Source organism: Thermobia domestica, chromosome 16, assembly GCF_964235325.1.
Source record: "Thermobia domestica chromosome 16, izTheDome1.hap1.1, whole genome shotgun sequence".
Taxonomy (NCBI): Eukaryota; Metazoa; Arthropoda; class Insecta; order Zygentoma; family Lepismatidae; genus Thermobia; species Thermobia domestica.
The window spans coordinates 124,779,002-124,797,773 of record NC_137469.1 but is presented as its reverse complement, the minus strand read 5'-3'; the positions used below and the strand labels follow the sequence as shown (position 1 = coordinate 124,797,773).

Here is an 18,772-nt window from a genome sequence, read left to right as displayed (position 1 = left end):
TCTCCAATGTTGGGTGGTTTTATACCCATAAAAGGTAACAAGAGAAACCTCCAAACTTCTAGAGGTACACCTTGTCTCAAAAAGGTTGAGCGCATTCTTTATTGCTGTTTCGAGGCAAAAATTTTCTAAGCCCAACTTCGGGTATCTTCGGGAAAAAGTAAACCAGGTTCGAACCTCGAAGCCAACCTTTGCAATCTGGAAAAATATTGCAGATGTGTTTTTCTTCTTTTAAATATAATAAGACTTGTTACCAATTATATATAAAAAAGCAACATTGATTGAAATACTTAATGATACAATATTTCGAAACTGTATTAATGCCAGCACATGCTTGTTTGTCATTTTGCTCTCCATACTTAATGGAATATTTAGATACGTAAACGAACCTTTCCATATGTAAAAGAATGGTGAAAGTTAAGACAAAGAACATTATTCTCTCCTGAGTACTAAAATAAAAGTCAAAGTAGAACAAAAACAGCGTTTGCAGTGGATATGAATGTAATTATTATCTTAAATACCGCTATATATCGCTAGAAGTACTACTCGTGGAGCGCTTGTGTTAGCTCAGTGGTACGCAGTTGGATTTTAAATCATAAGGCCGAGGGTTCGATTCCCATCTGAGTCAGTTTTTTTATGAAATTCTATTTTCCGCAATGCATGAAAAATTATATAAAATAATTACATTAAAATACGTCAGTTGTATATATATAACATATAATCATTGCAGAACATAGTGATTATTATGTTTAAAATATAACAGGTGTTCACAGTACGTTGATATTCTATGATATATGTGAATGTTAAATACAAATTAAGAAAATAATATCATCGCAATAAATAAATTATGTAGTGTATTTATTTGCAGCTATTTGTCATATAGGGGTTACTTCTGAACATTCGTATTACAGCATGTCATTGATATTCTTGAAAAATTATCCGAAGCGTAAAAAGAGGGTATAAACAGAGAATCCAAAGTCGGAACGCTCGCAAGAAATTCATGAACCCCAAAAGTCACGTGAGCAGACTGGAATTGTCCTTATGAAGCTGCCACAGCAGAAGGTCTTTACATAGATTTTCAATTCAATACCTGATATATACTTTTGCAATGTGGAAGTGGTGATGCCTTTGGTCGCTCTCTCTCACTTTCTCGCTCGCTCACTCTGTATTTATATATATGAAAGTGGATGTATGTGTGTGTTTCGACATAATTCTGATATGTCTAGAGCAATTTTAACCATATTTCTTACAATCTGGAAAAGAGTACTGTCGGGATATATATCAAAAATGCTAGAAAAGTATCGATATTAGTATCGAATCCATAGTTTCGTGGTCGCTTAGGTAAACAGTTCTACTTTCAATTCAAGTCCAATTAAGCTCCCATTAGCACCCAGGGTGGTTACGTAGCGACAAAGAAATATCGAAATCAATCAATATTAGAGTCGAAGCGTAAGTTTTCAGTGCCGCATTTCCCATTAGTCCAACCAGGCCCGTGTCTAGAGGGCAACATATTTGAAGAGCGCAAAGTTTAAAATTTTAATTTTTTTCGTATGAAAAAGTTAAAAAAATCGAGAGCAAATATACTATTTCATGAGCAGTCCTCTTTTACTATTCTAATATATTTAATGATAGCATAAGAAATCTGAAAATAATTCAGAACATGTTTCCCATTTATTTTTTGTTCCGTAATTGTAGCTGTAGCATCTAGTGAGTGGTATTTAACTGCAATAAATTCACTAATTAAGCATATTCGAATTAAGTTTTATTTGTAAGTTAGGGATCAAGAGACGGAGAAATGTGTAGTTATTGGGGGCGCCGAAAGCAAAAGTGCGTAAAGACGCCGAGCTTCTAAATGCAGCACTGTTCGCTAAATTAATTGGTAGAAATTTTAATGCCATTTAAGACCAAATTTAGTGCTAGCAGTGGCAGTATCCGTTTGCTGTCCTAGGAGGAATGAAAGGGACTGACATCAAAATTATAAAAAAAGACCTACATTAGTGTCGACTCTATAATTTTGGGGGTCTCTTAGGTAAAGATTGGAACTTCAGATGCCATGTAAGTTAAACCCTCATTAACACAATGAAGGAGTTTGTAAAATTTGTGACATGTAGAAATAATTGAAAATAACCAATGTTAGTATACAACCCATATCTTTCGTGGTCGCCAAGTTCATTGGGAGCAGTTCTGATGACCTTTAAGTTTAAGTTCAACTTCCAGTAAGAGTAAGATCCCCCAGCACATCTAATAAGGAGAGCGTAGTTCTGGAATGTCTGGGGCAACCTTTACCAAACTTGGGGGACATATTACTTTCAATCTAAGAAGAAAATATTGTAGTAGTATGAAGTTATGGAAGTTGGGAGGTGTGACATGTAAAAATAATGTAAAACGACTGATCTTAGTGTTTTATCCATAATTTTCTCGGTCGTTGAGATGGATAGTGATGTTTCCAATGGAGGTTACATCCAAATTCATCCCCATCTTCACAGGATGATGGCCTGGGAGAGCTAAAAATAAAATCTCAAAAATTACTTAAATATTTGTCGAATTCATAGTTTTCGGGGTGAGAAAGCGTTTCTAATAACTTTGGAAGGTAATTTGTACCCACGTCAAGATGGGCTTTTTAATCATATCAATTTCTCACCTTAAGAAGAAATTACCATTACAATTATGATATTAAGCCAACCTTCGCAATCGATGAAAAAATGTATGTTTCGGATGTATGTTTCGTCTTTTAAATGAAACAAGACATGTTAAAATCAAAGATGGAGTGGGTCAGTGGGTCGGTTGGTAAGTGGGTGAAATGGGTCAATATTTGTGAGTGGATCAGTGGATCGTGGGTCAAAAGGACGTGACCTACTGCGAAACACCACTCACCGTGACTCACACTGGCCCACCCGGTGGCCACCCTTTTAGATCAAAGATATTTCGTCCAAAGAACATTTCGTCCAGAGACATTTAATCCAAAGACATTTGGTCCAAAGGACAATTCGTCCAAATGATATTTCGTCCAAAATACAATTGGTCCAAAGGACATTTCGTCCAGGGATGTTTAGTTCAAAGCATATTTTGTCCAAAGAACATTTGGTCCGGTAACGCTTGGGGGTCAAGGGTTTGTTTCTATTAGAAGAGTAAAAGTGATTCATATAACATTATGACTCAGTAGCTTGTTATTTCTAAAGGAAATTTGAAATAGAGATTTATTCCGCAATTTTTATTTTGATAGAACAAATAATATATTCAGAAAAACGTAAACGCCTGAAAACAGCATGGCCGAACAACAGGAGTGAAGGAAAGGATGTTGTGTGAAGTATGTTGCTGTAATAACTGCTAACATGACATCTAAAATTTTCATGTTGTGAATGAAATAGTTCTAAAATAAGTACCGGTAACTAAAATTAATGGAGTTTAAATTTGAGTAAGTTAAATATTAGGTATTCAAACTCTTGTGTTAGAAAAGTGAAAAATTATGTGTCAAGTATCTTTGAAGAAATACTGAGAATAGAAAAATACACATGTGTGAAATATATTCTTAGTGTCCAAAGATAATACTCTTAAACAGTCACATTCTTGGCTGGAACATTGTGAAAAGTGATTGACAAATATAAGATGAAAGTTGGAACATTTTGTGTAGAATATACGTATCTTTTCAGGTTAACCACAAGTCTGGTTTCTATTTGTAGACTATTGATAGTGTGTAACTTCGGCAGACGTTTCTACATAATTAGTGAGTTGTATGACAAACCAGAATTGTTAACTTGTCTTGTATTTTTATTTCAGTGTTACTCCTTATGCAAATATAGTATATACTTTTGCTTTCATATTAATTTTCTCGGTACAGCACAGTACATTTAAGATATCCATTGCAAAGTGTCAAACCAAATACAAGATTCACATGACCATGCGGAGGCAATGTTGTCCGCAAATGAAGAGGGAGTATGCTCTTCAAAGGGTTGTTTATCATTTTGGGAGGTGAATTCCTTAACCAACGAAGCTACAACTGTATTTCTGCGAAGCTAAAACTGTATTTTTGTAAAATTATTAATGAAAGCAAAGAAAGGTGGCCGAAAGGCAAGAAGAAGTGGACCGAAATGAATGAAATCGTGCACAAATATTGTAGACGAAAAATGAGGGAATACGGGTTTCGTGTTTTTCTAGTAAGAATATTTGGGTGGGGTGCGGACCCCTCCAAACCTTTGCTCATGAAATATCAAAAGTGCTAGTAACAGTATGTCAGAAGTGCCTAAATTTACATGAAGAATTGCAACGAAACTTTGTGTATGGACAATATGCAAAAAATAAATGAACACGGGTTTTTTTTATTTTCTGCGAAAAAAGGGTTATAGGGTGCAAAAACTCCGACCCAAAGTTTTGAAAGTTGAAGCCCGAAAACCAAGAAGAAGTGGACCGAAGTGAATGAAATTGTATGTAGATATTGGATACGTAAAATAAGGCCTTTCGTGTTTCACAAGTGTCTCCATCTGATTTCTTCAAATTTGGCAGATCAACAACAAGCACAAACAGTATAGTGTATTTTATAGCATTTAGGAGGCACCTTTAACCCTTACAATGTTTTTCTGCATAAACAAAAACACGTGTCGATTAATTTCCTGTTTGCTGTTGATGTGGCAAATTTGAAGCAAAACGGATAGGGATACTTCAGAAACACGAAAGACCTTATTTTACATAGGGTCTCTAAAATGTCTACCCACAATTTCATTTGCTTTGGTCCACTACTTCCTGCGCTATTACGGTAATATTTACTTTTTTTCGGAGAAGGCCTAGGCCCCAACACTGTTTTCCGCACAAATTAAAACACGTTTCGTTTATTGCTTTGCGAATTGTCCCTATACGAGGTTTCGTTGCAATTCTCCATACACTTTAAGAACCTCTGACGTATAATTATTTGCACTTTTGACATTTCGTAATCAACAGTTTAAAAGGTCCGTGATATACGCAACCGTTTTTTTAAAAGGAAAATACGAAATCCAATTACCTCAATTTACGTCTAAAATATCTGTGCACAGTTTCATTCAATTCGGTACACTTCTTCTTGCCTTTGAGGCCTCAAATTTCAAAATTTTTAGTGGGGGATTTTGTCCCTTAAAACCGTTTTTCCTCAGAAAATAAACTCGCATTCGTTTATTTTTTGCGTATTGTCCCTACACAATATGTCGTTCCAATTCTTCATGTCCTTTAAGCACTTCTGACATACTGTTATTCGCACTTTTGATGTTTCACGATCGAAGTTTTGTAGGGGTCTGTGTCCCATTCAAACCTTTTTCTGTTTTTCAGGAAAATACGAAACCAGTATTCCCTCATTTTATGTCTACAATATCTCTGCACAATTTCATTCACTTTGGTTCATTTCTTGTGACCTTTCGGGCCTCAAGTTTCAAACTTTTGGATGGGGGATTTTGCCCCTTAAAACCGTTCTTTCGCAGAAAATAAAAAAACGTATTTATTTATTTATTGCATATTGTCCCTACTCAAAGTTTCGTTGCAATTCTTCATGTTCTTTACACACATCTGACATACTGTTATTAGTACTTTTGATATTTCGTGATCAAAGGTTTGGAGGGGTCTGTGCCCCACGTAACCATTTTTTCCAGGAAAATACGAAACACGTATTCCCTCATTTTACGTCTGCAATATCTGTGCACAATTTCGTTCACTTCGGTCCACCTCTTCTTGCCTTTCGGGCGTCAACTTTCAAAATTTTGAGTAGGGGCTTTTGCCCCTCTAAAACCACTTTCCCGCAGAAAAACACGTATTCGTTTATTTTGTGTGTAGTATCTACCTGCCTATTTTTTCAAAATCAGAGTGTTACACTTGGGAGGTATTACTTGTGAGTCATAATGTTATATGCATCACTTTTACTCTTCTAATAGAAGCAAACCCTTGACCCCCAAGCGTTACCGGACCAAATGTTCTTTGGACGAAATGTGCTTTGAACTAAACATCCCTGGACGAAATGTCCCTTGGACCAATTGTCTTTTGGACGAAATGCCCTTTGGACCAAATATCTTTTGGACCAATTGTGTTTTGGACGAAATGTCCTTTAGACCAATTGTCTTTTGCACCAATTGTGTTTTGGACGAAATGTCCTTTGGACCAAATGTCCCTGGACGAAATGTGTTTGGGCTAAATGTCTCTGGACGAAAATCCTTTGGACGAAATATCTTTGGACGAAACGACCCCCAACTACCCACCGTCCCATTCTGTTCTGCGCATTGTAGACAGCATCTTCTGAACACTGATGAGCTTGTCTACGTTTTACTTTCAATATTTCCATTTTTCTTCTTCTGAATCTCTTTCTAATGAAAAAAGCTCAGGCATTTTTGGATTTTGATATTTGCAATTGTAAGAGTGGCAATAGCAATAGGAGTTCAATTTTGAGATACAGCTTGTGAGCTTTTAGAGGAGCTAACTGCTGGAAAAAAAATTTGAATCACCTGTAATATATGAATTATTATACCTAGTATAGAAAACTGAAAGTAACTATGTCTGCGTGATTATCACGGTCAAATTGCAAAGTCAAATGAAATGACATTTGGTATATAATCAGGCCGCAATCCCAACTGGGAAGTTATCATACGCATATCACTTTCATTATAACACATATCCTTAGTGGGGAGTAGGTGTCCGAATTTTTGCGAAAAACTGAGTATCTTACAAGCCGTTCAGCTTAGAGAGCTTAAATTCAGTATATAACTCTTTACTAAAAATAAACAGAACGTGTCCTGGCATTTTTAAAAATGTGTTTTATGAGGGGGGGGGATTTTCTATATATTGGAAATTGGTAGTGGGTTGATTTGTAAAAATTATCGAAAACGATTGATATTAGTTGAGAAACTAAAAGAGGAATGAAAACTACAGTCCTTTGCATTTTATACCCACTGCTTTCTAATATAATAATTGCTGAAGCTGGTGTTTAATATATGGATCGTTCAGAGCATAAGGCAATCAAACCATAAAGTTGTGGGAAAAATAGACATAACATTTGTATTCCAAGCTTAATTTCATGAGCATTTTAAATTAGTACGGCATGCTTAATTATATGGAAAACTAGTTTTTCTTTCTTTTCTTCTTACGTTGGTCTACTTTATCTTGATTTGATACTTTCAAATTTCATCCTGTTTTCTACTGAAATGTATATGTAAGCCAAGAAAGAAATAATTATATATGATAAATTTAAATTCATCTTAATTTGGAAGATGAGAAACACATTACCATTGTATATCGTAAAGGTCAGATCCACCGGTATTGTAACAGAGCGGTGCTTGAGCGATTGACGGTAGAAATTTTAAACTCCGATAAGTGAAAATTTCACAGTCTTGTTTTATTTCAAGTATAACCTCTTTAGTCAATGGAGAGAAGGACGTGGATCATGGGTCAGAGTTGATTACGTTGGTGGGTCGGAGTTGGTCACAATGGTTCAGAGTGGTTCATAGTTGGTTGTGGGTCAATTCTGTATTCTACCATTAATTTCATAATTCGCAATCACCCTGTCCTTTAGCTTAAAGACACAATCGTGGAACGTAGAATTTAATATCAGTGATGTAATAAACCCATAATGGGTCGCTTCTTGTTTTACCTTGGTGCATTATACTTTTGCAATGGTAAGACAAGTGTTTACCTCTTCTGGGTAGTTTCACAGTTTCACATTTGTAGAGGTGGTCAAGGAGTTTTCAATGAAGAACTTATTACCATCTTGAACGCTCGCTATTTTGCACAAGTTAGCATAAAGACTCGGGACTCTTACCATTTTTTTTTTAATTTTAGTAATACTTTTAAATGACATACTACTTGATTCCCCTTACCATTTTCAAATTTTGAGTTGCACCCCTCCTGAGACCCACCGGGGAACCTTGGGGCAAATCTTTTTCCTCGACACGGGGTACCTTTGAAATTATAAAATACATGTTTTCCGGTGTTGACATCTGTTTCATCGTTTCAGACTTTTATTAGTGTCAACGGGCTTCGCGGACACCATGCTTCTTTATTCTCTTAGTTTTCAGATACAAGCCCCCATGTCGTAAGCATCAGTGGACCACCGATGCGCAACTGGCGACATTTCGCCAAAAGTTGGTGATCCCGCAGCTACGATCCGTGGTGGTCCCACTTCGGTTTTGAAAATTATACCACCAGCGGCAGAGACTCAACGAAACGCCAACGAACCACAAAATTTCTCCCCCAAAATATGCTAAATCGCCCATATGGTTGATTTGTTTATATTGAGGTGAGTGTAAAAAAAGACTAGGGGAAAAAAGCAAGTATCCCAAGGTGGGCGCGAACCTTCAACCTTAAGTGTACTTGCCGCATATTTTTCTGACTTCGCCACGGAAACGATGCAGAAAATCTCGCTTGTAGAAGGATAAATTATTGAGGTCTTAATTTAGCCAATCAAACAAATCCCTCTATCTCGAGTTCTATGAGATGGTACTGTTAACCGTTTCGAGATTTATTGCTTTCTGGTGGGGTACTATCTATGTGCAAATTTGAGAAAATCGCCGACGCGCACCTTCGGAAACTCTCCTCTTTAGTGCAATGTTGACAAGAGATGGTGTGGGTCAATGAAACCTTGATCCACAAAATACTGACCCACTACACATCGTGACCCACAATAACTCAACACCCAACGTGACCCATTCACCCACCATGACCCACTCTGACCCACCACCAACTATAAACAACTCTGAACCATTGTGACCAACTCCGACCCACTAAAATACATCGTCATTAAGTTTGATCCATTATCCACGTCATCCTCTCTACTGACTTAAGAGGTTATATTTGTAATAAACCAATTTTTTCCAACAGTTAGCTCCTCTAAAAACTCATAGCCTGCATCTCAAAAGCCAAGCAGTAAGTCCTATTGCCATTGTTACAACTGGAAATATCAAAATCCAAAAGAGCCTAAACTTCTTTCTTCATTACAACCAAATGAAAAAAAAGAAGAAAAATGAAGGTCTTGAAAGTAAAACGTAGACAAAGTTGCCAGTGTTCAGAAAATGCTATCTAGAAGGCACTGAGCAGAATGGGTTGGTGGGTCAATGGGTCAGTGTGAGTCACAGTGATGGTGTTTCGCAGTGGGTCACGCCTTGCTGACCTACGATCCACTGACCCACTCATAAATCTTGACCCATTTGACCCACCGACCAACTCAATCTCTGATTTTACATTTAGTATATCATTTAAAAGACGAAACATACATCTACACAATTTCTTCTCGATTGCGAAGGCTAGCTTGATACATATACTAGTTGAGATGGTAATTTCTTCTTAAGGTGAGAAATTGATATGATTAAAGAGCCCATCTTGAAGTGGTTACAAACTACATTCCAAAGTTATTAGAAACGCTTTCGCGACCCCAGAAAACTATTACTTCGACAAATATTTAAGTAAGTTTTTACATTTTATTAATCATATCTCCAAGCCCCTCATTCTGTAAAGATGGGGATGAATTTGGATATAACGCCATTGAGTGCCTCACTACTCATCTCAACGACCGAGAAAACAATGGATAACACTCTACAAAAAGTCATTTTACACTATTTTTACATGCCACTCTTCCCAACTTCACTCCCTTGAGGTATCTGAATTCCACAATATTTTTTTTCCTTAGATTGAAAGTAATGTCTCCCATGTTAGGTAAAAGTTGCTCCAGACATTTCGGAGTTTCGCTGGAATATACACGTATACATACATCAAAACATTTAGAGCTGTGTGATCAATGCTTTTAATGTTGCTCCTGTAAATTCAAAATCCAGGAGGCATAGTTGCTCATACCAAAACGTGGTATTAAATGACATTGTGTTTGTAACAGTGTCACGAACTCAAACTATGGATTTCACCTCTGGTGCTAGGGGTCTCGGGTTCAAACCCTGCTCCCGCCAAGTGAACTTTGTGGTGGACAAACACCGTGCGCGTGGGTTTTCTCGGGGTTCTCCCGTTTCCTCCCACTTTCTTCATTCCACCATTTCATTCATTACTCATTATCACCGTCTCCTTTAGCCTCACCGGCATAACCGTGGGACGTAAAACTCAAAATTTCATTTCATTTCCTTTCAAACTATGGATTTGACACTAATCTCAGTCACTTGAGACATTTTATTTTTCATCCTTTATCGCCCGCCATAATAATGGGTTTTGAATCAATTGAATTGATTTTGAGTTTAACGTCCCGTCAGCAGTGAGGCTATATGAGACGTAGACCTACTAATTAACGCGAACTACATGAGCTCTCGCTGGGGGCCGAATCTGGGTCTCCCACACCGAAAGCGTGTACGCTATACGCTTAACCACAAAGGAGCTTTACGATGAGAGTTAAATTTGGACTTTAACGCTTTCGGAGTTGTAATTATTAATTTCTGCAACAACGAGAACTATGGATTCGACACTAATATCGATCGCTTTTACTTTATATATATTGGCGGAGAGAAAGGGGCCACATCCATATACAAAAGCCTTGCAGATTATTGAACTGAAATCCTTTGGAAAGAAATCCTATTCTGCCTTCTTTCTCGAGTATAAATAAGTCTCTTAGACATGACTTCGTGTTCGTAATTTTCCTGCTTACAAAGTTTTGGGGATCGGGAGTTTTGTGTCTGTAACGAAGATTAGAGTTTGTATAATAATTTCTGTTTATACCCGAATAGTCTCTTTACCTTTCAGAAAGCGTAAATCACTTGCTGTAATGAAAAAATTCAGAATTAACTCCCGATGACAAATAGCTGCAAATAAATACACTACATAATTTATTCATTGCGATGATATTATTTTCTTAATTTGTATTTAACATTCACATGTATCATAGAATACCAACGTACTGTGAACACCTGTTATATTTTAAACATAATAATCACTTTGTTCTGCAATGATTGTGTGTTATATATATACAACTGACGTATTTTAATGTAATTATTTTATATAATTTTTCATGCATTGCGGAAAATAGAATTTCATAAAAAACCTGACTCAGAGGGGAATCGAACCCTCGACCTTCTGATTTGAAATCCAACGGCGTACCACTGAGCTAATACAAGCGCTCCACGAATAATACTTCTAGCGATATATAGCGGTATTTAAGATAATAATTACATTCATATCCACTGCAAACGCTGTTTTTGTTCTACTTTGACTTTTATTTTAGTACTCAGGAGGGAATAATGTTCTATGTCTTAACTTTCACCATTCGTTTACAAATGGAAAGATTCGTTTACGTATCTAAATATTCCATTAACTATGGAGAGCAAAATGACAAACAAGCATGTGCTGGCATTAATACAGTTTCGAAATATTGTATCATTAAGTATTTCAATCAATGTTGCTTTTTTTTATATAATTGGTAACAAGTCTTATTATATTTAAAAGAAGAAAAACACATCTGCAAGATTTTTCCCGATTGCAAAGGTTGGCTTCGAGGTTCGAACCTGGTTTACTTTTTCCCGAAGATACCCGAAGTTGGACTTAGAAAATTTTTGCCTCGAAACAGCAATAAAGAATGCGCTCAACCTTTTTGAGACAAGGTGTACATATCCTGGTAATATACACAGCTCCTTGGGTGCACCAACGTACCCGTTTCAAATTTTAGATGGGAAGTCTTGTGCACGCCTAGACCATTGTCCATGCACCAAGGACATGGCTCCTGAATCGGGATCCAGGGGCACAAAAGTGATCCGAATCAATGCCGTTACTACTGACACCCACACATTAGAACCGTTCTGTATATTTAATTTTTGATAGCTAGAATTCAATATATGGATGAATTCCAAAATTCTCTCTTATAGTTGCTTAACACTAGCTGGTTCCTCATTTCAACTAATATTTAATCCTTTTTCTCTAATTTGGTGATTAGTACGGTTACTTTAGGTATACTGGGATTACAATTTTCAATTTAAGTCAGCGAGCATTAAAAAGTGTATTACAGTTAGTTTAATTTTTCATCAACCTATAGCCTTACTCTCATATTCCATCGCTTCTACATAGGGTCGCTAAACTTCAACAAGCAACAATTACTAATACTTAACCTACTTCTCAAGGCTAGAAACCTTTCTATAAAGCATATTTTACTCCTTTGGTACAAATACGAATGTGAGAAACTGCAAATAATTTTTCAAAGTGAAGTAACGAATACTATCAGTTAAGTGAGACATACTATCAGTTAAACAACCCATGCAGATATCCACTGCTAGATGTTACTTAATATTTGTCAATACAAAATACTCTGTCACGTTGTTACAGAATATCAGGAGCATAGAAGCAAAACTTGTTAAATCCATTCTTAAATTTTGTCAGGAAACGAAACAAAAGTGACTCCCTTATAGTTCAGAATTGTTTAACACTTGTTTTTCTTTCGTGGTAGATTAAACTCGTCTGCACTAAGTAGTTAACACCAAACAAAAAAAAATGTTCAACAATTCTCAAACATAAGGGAGTCACTTTTGTTTCGTTTCCTGGCAAAACTAAAAAACGGAATTTGATGATTTTGCAACTATACCCGTGATATATGTTATTTATAACAGTATGCTTAGAACTGTGATAATGTAAGAACAAAATACAATACTTAAATTAATCATCAAAATTTTGTCTGGAAACATTGATATTATTAAATCAAAATATTGAAAATATAATACACTTTTATTGCTTCTAATATAACACAATATATTCTATATTATAGTTCGATGTTATATAGTGAAACCAAACCTGGATGGTAATATTATACCCATATATATATATATATATATATATATATATATATATATATATATATATATATATATATATATATATATATAATTTCTTATAGCTTCGTGGTGTCAATTTTATAACGTGTACAATTATGAATTATGAAGTTTACGTATTTAAAGACTGGCGGTGGACATTTCACGGTGAACAACTGGAAACAACTGCAAGATTTTCTAAGCTAATTCCAAATACACAATACAATATTAAAATCAAAGCAAAAACTAACGGAGGAGATTCAGATTTTTCCAAAGCAGCATCTGTCATTACAGGATCAGGAGGTATGTCATATTTTGCTATCCTCTACATATGTTATAATCTTTACTATATCGTCTGAAGTCTTTAAAAGAATATGAGTTCATTTTACATTTTACACATGTATGATGCTTCCTCTTACTAGTTAGTCTCAACTTAGCCGTCTTTCAGTACGTTTGATGCAGATTGCCACTCTCTTTTTACTAATCCAGTACTTTTCCTGTGTTTTTAGATCTTGTTTTATCTGGGCATCTATTTAAAACCCAACTTTTTTTTCTGGACATATTCCTCCAAGTATCGTATTAACTGCTTTATCTCCTCTAGATGCAGAGGGTTGTTCCGCGTATGTTTGATTAAACACGATTACAATCAACCTCGCTCGTAGAAAAAAGTGATTTGATCTTAATCAGGGGAGTCTGTCAATGTAGCGGGTGAGTTGTTATCAAATGTATGTATTTACTCTGTGGGGATGAAATTACGAAAAGAACTTAGCCCCTTCCAACTGTATAACTATTTCAAGCATTTGTTTCCTCGCTGGGTGAAAAATGTAGATAAATCTGGTTTGCTGTGATAGTTATGTTGAAAAATGTTAGGTTGCAAATTGTAGTATTTTGATGTTCAGGAAGCAGTGTAATAGCAAGGATCGAAACATTAGTTTAAGCAAGTAAAACTTACTGAACTTTATAAGACTAGCAACGACTGTTAAAGGAGCTTATCAGGAACTACTGTAGATTCTACCTAAGAAACAATATTTTGAAATAATGAAGAAAAGTTCCAAATTTCTTGTTAAATATACTTGTGTGGAGGAACCGATTGACATTGGTTATTGAATCAGCGTCTCTGTAGGAGTCATCCTAGACAGCAAAAAAGGAAACTTCAAAGTCCAATCAGTTACATAAGCAAACCTATTTAGTCGGAGACCTTACGTTCCATAAGCTTACGTAACTCACTTGAAATGTAATAAACTCTGTAGAAGCTTTCCATTCCTAGTCACGTTCTGTCAAATAACAAGTACCAAAATCATTGCTTTTTCTCAATCCCTTTCCAAAAGTCCCTATACTCAGCATGACTTATTATTTTGTAACTACCAGAAAGAATACCCTCAGAGCATCGTTACTTAAATACACAGCTCACAAAGGTCAAAGGTCTTTCGGGCTGTTTATCATCAAGTGGTTATTTGATTTGTGGTTCTAGGGTATTTATAACCGTGCTATCATTGGGCTTGTGGTTCTGCATCACAATCACTCTACTTATATGGTATCCAGCCTATCGAGGGTCAGAGAGAGTCCCGGGAACTCTGCCGTCGGTCAATGGTGTGTACAACCGCTGAAAAGAGTAGCCGAGCAAGGATCCAGTAGTCTAGGAGGAACCAGCTCTGATGTCCTATGACCGACAGCAAACCTTACAACACCTGCATTTGAACATTGTGTCGTGATTTGAAAGACTATTCGTCGTTTCATCGTTAAGGTTGGCAATCTTACACATAATGCACCCATAATTTAAAAGTATCTTCAATGTTGCTTAGTGGTTTGCAATAGTTGAAATATAATTGTATTTTTCTTCGTGATACATTGCAGACGTTCATCAGTATATTCGTGTCTAAGTGGATGAATTTAACAAAATATCCTTTTTATTGTTTGCGCATAAGGTTGTGAATTTTCATTTTCTTTTGAAAGTTATTGCATTAGTAGTTATAAATATGTATATGAGTTTTGAAATTTTAGAAATGACATTTTGATGATAAATTTATTGTCTTATATTGCCTATTAAAATGTATTGTGTTTCTTATATACGTGAGAAGACCTACCATCCTTAGGATAAGATTTTTTGGTTCTTGTATGGGTTGCACATTATGCATTTGGTTTCCTTATATTTGTTGTCTTTATGGTTACCCAATATATTGTTTGCCATGCAGGACTGTTCAGGTTTAATTGATCTCTTCTTGCGCGTAAGGTAACGATGTTCTAGATTATTAGTAATAACAATAGTTAAACAATACTATAAAGTACTCTAAATTTTTCATTTATTCTTTCTAAAGTTCGTTAGTTCATGCAGACCTGCATGAATCTAGTGGGAGCATTTTCCTCCTCTGTAATCAAACGGTAGTTGTAAACACGCTGTTTGACTGATAAATGTTTCATCGCCACAAGTATAAAATAAAACTTCTTACTATAGCTTTAAGAGGTACACTTTATATAATTTCTCTAGTGAATATATTTTGTTGAAGTGTAATTCACATCATAAATTTTATAGTGCATCCAAAAGTAACGTTTGCTACTTTCTTACGGTCCTGAAACAAATCTTATTAATAATTTGTGATCCTACAAATATTTCCAAAGATTGCATACATTTCAGTACGTCTTTCCATGAACTTGCTCTAACTTTTCTTTCCATATAAATTTTGTGGGTTATATAGCATAAGGTATGTCTTCTTAAATTAAATGTTATTCCCCTCGATAGTTTCTTCTACGTGAAGTTCATGTATAGACAAGTTTTTGTATGTTGAAAATCTGCGAAGGAAACGTTGAACAACAATTGTTTATTTTTGAAAGGGTTTATGAAAAAATGATAATTATTACTTATTTTGACATAGATTGGATATTATACAAAATGTATAAGAACTTAAAATTTTTCTCAGCTATTAATATAAAGTAGGAATTTTATATAGAGTAATAATCTCTTAGATTTAAATACATCAATAACAAAATGGTGGAATTGAAAAAGTAATATTTAAAATCAAGGTACTATTGGGTTGGTGATATTATAGAGTTAAGACTAAACAGCTGTTGAAGTATTTCCTACATGTGAAATGAACGCTTAATGAATTTAACACAGTGACACCATGCACGAAAGTATATCTCTTTAAGGTATTTAACAACCATAAGCATTTATATATAGTTTAGTTTTAGTTTTACAAAGGTAAGTTCGTGTGTTATGAAGATGTTCTATTTATTACAGTTTCTACTGGAGTGACGAATTTAAGAGTCAGTAATCACTCTTCAAGGTCTTTTACAGTTATTTGGGATCCTCCATCTCACATTGGTGGTGATATAACTCACTATCATGTCACATATCAGGTAAGGTTTTAATATGCTCACTTATTTGCTTGTACAGTTCATTACTGCATAAACTGTTATTGTTGGTCTGAATTATCTGCATGCATTTTGCCTTATTAATAATTTTAAATAACCTGTTTTATGGATAGGTTAAGATCGTGCGAACTGCCGTTATGCATATATCTATATTGTTTTAGGTAATGACAGAAATCTTTTATTCCCAGAAAAGAGATATTAAATTAGTCTCCGATACTACTATGTATTTTTCTGTGTTCCTCCGATAGCCTCATGTTTCTCAGGATAGAAAGTGTTATCAACAAAAATATTTCAAATTAGAAGTCAATATATTCAATTTACCCGTTCGTTTTTAACATCCTTCGTCCGTCTCTTCCACGTTACTCTTTGTAACATTCTTTATCTGTGATAAGGAAAAGTTATCGGTTGACGGCCGAAAAATCTACACTATACATTTGTAGACCATCGGCAGATTGTATCTAATGTCATGAATATAAAAACAATCGAAAATATCAAGAGAAGAGATATCCGGAATCAGATTAAACATTTCTTAACTAAGACTAAAAACAACTTTTGTACAATTATATTGTAGAGTTCGTAAGTAAACTATGTCGTACTAGTAGATACTGTAGTAACTTTGTTCCGAAATGTGTACAATTTAGACTACTTTCTGATTTATTTATCTTTGAATTACCAGGCCTTATATCAAAGTTCCGTTATTGCTTATTAGAATTACATGATCATGACATAAATAAATCTGGCTAACTCGTATCCTTATTCATTCATCAATGCTTTCTACAGTGAGAAAAATTTCCTGACGGACAGAAAAACATTGTACAGTACATAAAATTTAATCTAATTAGACATTGATATACGTTTACAAATATTTAGTTTTGCAAGAATAAAAAAATCTAATAAAGTCCATACGCAGGAGAAAAACATTGAAAGGATAGACATTTTAAAAAGTTTTAAACCATATTGCTTTCTTCAGAAGACATATTGTGAAAATTTAGAAGTTATTTTCGTTTATACATAGAAATTAGGAAATGTAATCCCTGGACTGCTGCACTGCGAATCCCGGCATCCCTCCCGTTTAGTATCAAAATCTCTGGATTACATATTTCATATTTCCGAGATTTCTGAACTAGAAAATCATATGAAACGTTATTGCATTTACCCGCTTCAAATATATGTCTACTGTAGTAACTGCTAACTTTAAATACCAATTATTATGTTGATTACTTTCCCTTGATAGTGTTTGCATATTATTCAAGCTGGTCAACTGAGTGCTGATAAGGAAATTTAAATAATTCTGCTTCATAAATAGATGTTTAAATCTCGGGATTTCGCTTTTCTTCCCTTCTGAAAGGATAGAAGCTCAAAATTCCTTGTCCTGGATAAATTGTTAATTATTTCCGTTATCCGTTACGGATTTCAAAAATAGTTCATGTCAATATGCAAATGTAAAATTTTTAGTGTTCGTTGCAACCTTATTGCCCGTGTTACTTTTTTCAATGATCTTTTTCGTTAAAGAAACTCTTATTCCTATTTCTTTCCGAAACTAGACTAAACTACACTGCTAAGGTGGTATTATTACTTATGTGTACCAAAGGTACAAAACATATGTTATCTTTGCTGGCTGAGTGCGCTCTTGCCATGTCACAACAATAGTCTAGACCGTCTTTCTGATATCGTGATTGTCAAACAGCCCGTTTGTCACGGCACGATATGACAAGCGAAGATCATTTTAGTTGAAAGGTTCATTATATTTGCTCCCAAAAGAAAATCTCTTTCGTCTTGAATGACTAAACATTTATAACAATGGCGTTTGGTCAAATATACCCTGAGTACGTAGAATGCAGGAAATATTATGGAGAGTTATAGACGTGGCAGTATTTTCTGCTGGAGAAACAATGCCAGTAAACAAAATGTAAGAAGTGTAGTTCCATCATTAAAACAACTAGTGAATCAACGAAATGCGTACATAGTCACTTGAGGTCCAAACACATTTCTTTGCTCACAACAAAAGAAACGGAAGAAAAAAGCAGCAGTACGATTAGAACAGAGGGAATATACAGTCCAAATACCAGTCAGCAACTAACAAAGAAAAATAAATTAGAACATTACTTCATTAACACGAACGAAAGAAACCTATGAGCTACTTTGAGAAGAATGACTGCACGTGACTGTTTGTCTTTTCGTGTATTCTGTACATCACTCGATCTTCAACTCTCGTTAATATGAATTTTCGCTAAGAATTACCTACAACTGAACACTATCTAAAAGTTAGTCATAACCTACGCCGAAAAAGTTCCTGCAAGTGCGATTTGTCAGAATAAAGAGAAAGCTACCCGTCGAGATAAATTTTCTTTGACCTTTGATGAATGAACTTCGAAACGTAATAAACGTTAAATATATATTAACTTGCATTCTGAATGAAGCAGATGTGGAACTTAGGGACTAACTTGTTCCTGGGATGGGTTCACAGTTTTCAGAAAAGTGTGTAGCTTTCCTAAGTATAAAACTTTAACAATATAATCGATCTCTTAACAGAGATATTGTATGCATCACAACTGACGGGGCAAGTGTGATGGTTAAAGTTGGCAAAATAATTAGCACGGAAGAGCAAATATGTTTTCTCTATGGAATACATCTTCATGATGAATGTGTTGTATTTCTCCAAAATACCAACGTTTGAGTCAACA

The 18,772-nt window shown here is 35.1% G+C and overlaps 1 protein-coding gene across 1 annotated transcript in view; it reads left to right on the top strand.

Moving 5' to 3' along the window:
• The window catches only part of LOC145673393 (uncharacterized), a 475,904-nt gene that overhangs the window by 418,699 nt on the left and 38,433 nt on the right, over positions 1–18,772 (top strand). The window contains exons 19-20 of the mRNA XM_081743051.1: positions 12,806–13,022; positions 15,955–16,073. Of these exons, the coding sequence (XP_081599177.1) occupies positions 12,806–13,022; positions 15,955–16,073 (336 nt within the window). The remainder of the gene's footprint in view (positions 1–12,805; positions 13,023–15,954; positions 16,074–18,772) is intronic.